The sequence below is a fragment of the Labeo rohita genome, chromosome 25, assembly GCF_022985175.1.
Source record: "Labeo rohita strain BAU-BD-2019 chromosome 25, IGBB_LRoh.1.0, whole genome shotgun sequence".
Taxonomy (NCBI): domain Eukaryota; kingdom Metazoa; phylum Chordata; class Actinopteri; order Cypriniformes; family Cyprinidae; genus Labeo; species Labeo rohita.
In genome coordinates, this window is record NC_066893.1 from 30,298,203 (window position 1) to 30,299,897 (window position 1,695).

Sequence of the window (1,695 nt, forward strand, 5' to 3'; positions counted from 1 at the left end):
AGTGAAGTTACAGCTTCTTGAGTCCATGGTTCAGTTGCTTTACTATAGTGAACATTGTTCATCATTTATAGGCCTTGGGACCAATTGCCTCTATTGAACACAAGCCAAAACTAATCAGTTGTAATAGGTGTGTTTGAAAAGAACAATTACACAGCCATATAAATCAGCCTTTCTCAGAGGATTCACAGAGAGACAGTGAAATGGCAGGTGTTGTCCACCGCCACCACCACTTTGCCAGGAGAGGATACCGTCAAAGGGTGTATGTTGAACGTACCAAGCCACTGGAGCAATACACCACTAAGGAGCTGTATGTCCGGTTCTGCTTTGGGAAGGCTGATATAGAGTACCTTGTGAACCTTCTCAGGCCAAAACTTCAACACAGAACCCAAAGGAGTCACGGTCTGCCTGTGGAAGACCAGATCCTCACTGCTCTCCGATTTTATGCATGTGGGACTTTCTATCAAGTTCTTGGTGACTATATGGGAGTGGTGAAATCAGCTGTGTGTGATGTGGTGAGAGATGTGTCAATCACACTGGCCAGCCTGGTCAATGAATTTGTTTCTTTTCCAAAGGACAACCAGATTGCCCAGGCCAAGCGGAGCTTTTTTCTTTTGGGGAATATGCCCAATACTATTGGAGCAATCGACTGCACACATGTGCATATACAAGCACCTCGTGAGAATGAATGGGAGTTTATAAACAGAAAGGGGAGGCACAGCATCAATGTCCAACTTGTGTGTGATGCTGACCTCATGATCACCAACTGCGTTGTCAAGTGGCCTGGGTCTGTCCATGATGCACGCATCCTGAGGGAGAGCGCTCTATATAGAGACCTCCAAACCAACCGACCGGATGGCATAATATTAGGAGACAGTGCCTACCCACTCCTACCATGGCTGATGACTCCTTCTCTAACAGCAAATACACCGGCACAGGCATGCTTCAACACTGCTCATTGCAGAGCAAGATGTGCAATTGAGCGTTTAAATGGAGTTCTTAAGAGGCGCTTTGCATGCCTTAACTACCTGAGAGCGGAACCACAGAAAGCATGCAACATAACCCTTGCCTGTATTGTCCTGCACAACATCGCTACTAAGCGCAATGTCCCTCTCTGTGCTGACAATGATGCACCTGAGCCCCTTGGAGACCCTGACCAACCTCCTGCATTCTGCCAGAATGAGCAAACAGGACGTGCAACAAGGGACGCAATAGTTAGACACTATTTCTGATTTGGATTTGTTTTGGATTTCAAAAATCCGTGACTGCCATTCTTTGCATTTTTTTGGTTATTCTTTTTCTTTCATTGCATGCATCACTAATAAATATTCTAAAAACTAAAATATTTTCGATTGTGATGAATATATATATCAATTAGTGACAGAATAAAATTTATTGTTTTTGGTCAATTTTGACCAACACGTTCTCACTCCCAACTCGTCACATACTGACGCTTGGTCAGGACCCCTTGGCGTCACTTTTTGACGCACAGGGTACCCCTTAAGTGTCATTTTTCGACGTGCAGGGATTCCCTATAGAACTCTGTACCGGGGCCTGCGGCGTTGAAATTTGACGTGTTAGGTAAGCACAGATCGAAAACGACGATAAATAGGAATAAAAGAGAATAGGCTACAATAAATTAGTTATGGCAGGGATAGTCAGTTCGCGGCCCGCAGGTCATGTTAATCTAGTTCTCCA

The 1,695-nt window shown here is 44.7% G+C and overlaps 1 protein-coding gene across 1 annotated transcript; it reads left to right on the forward strand.

Moving 5' to 3' along the window:
- The first annotated feature begins 200 nt into the window (after positions 1-200).
- On the forward strand, positions 201-1,229 carry LOC127156519 (putative nuclease HARBI1). The gene has a single exon (XM_051099404.1). The coding sequence runs from the start codon at positions 201-203 to the stop codon at positions 1,227-1,229; it is 1,029 nt and encodes a 342-aa protein (XP_050955361.1).
- Positions 1,230-1,695: the final 466 nt, after the last annotated feature.

Excerpts from the sequence above, each read along its gene's own strand:
- LOC127156519 (XM_051099404.1), top strand. The coding sequence starts at position 201 with ATGGCAGGTGTTGTCCACCGCCACCACCACTTTGCCAGGAGAGGATAC.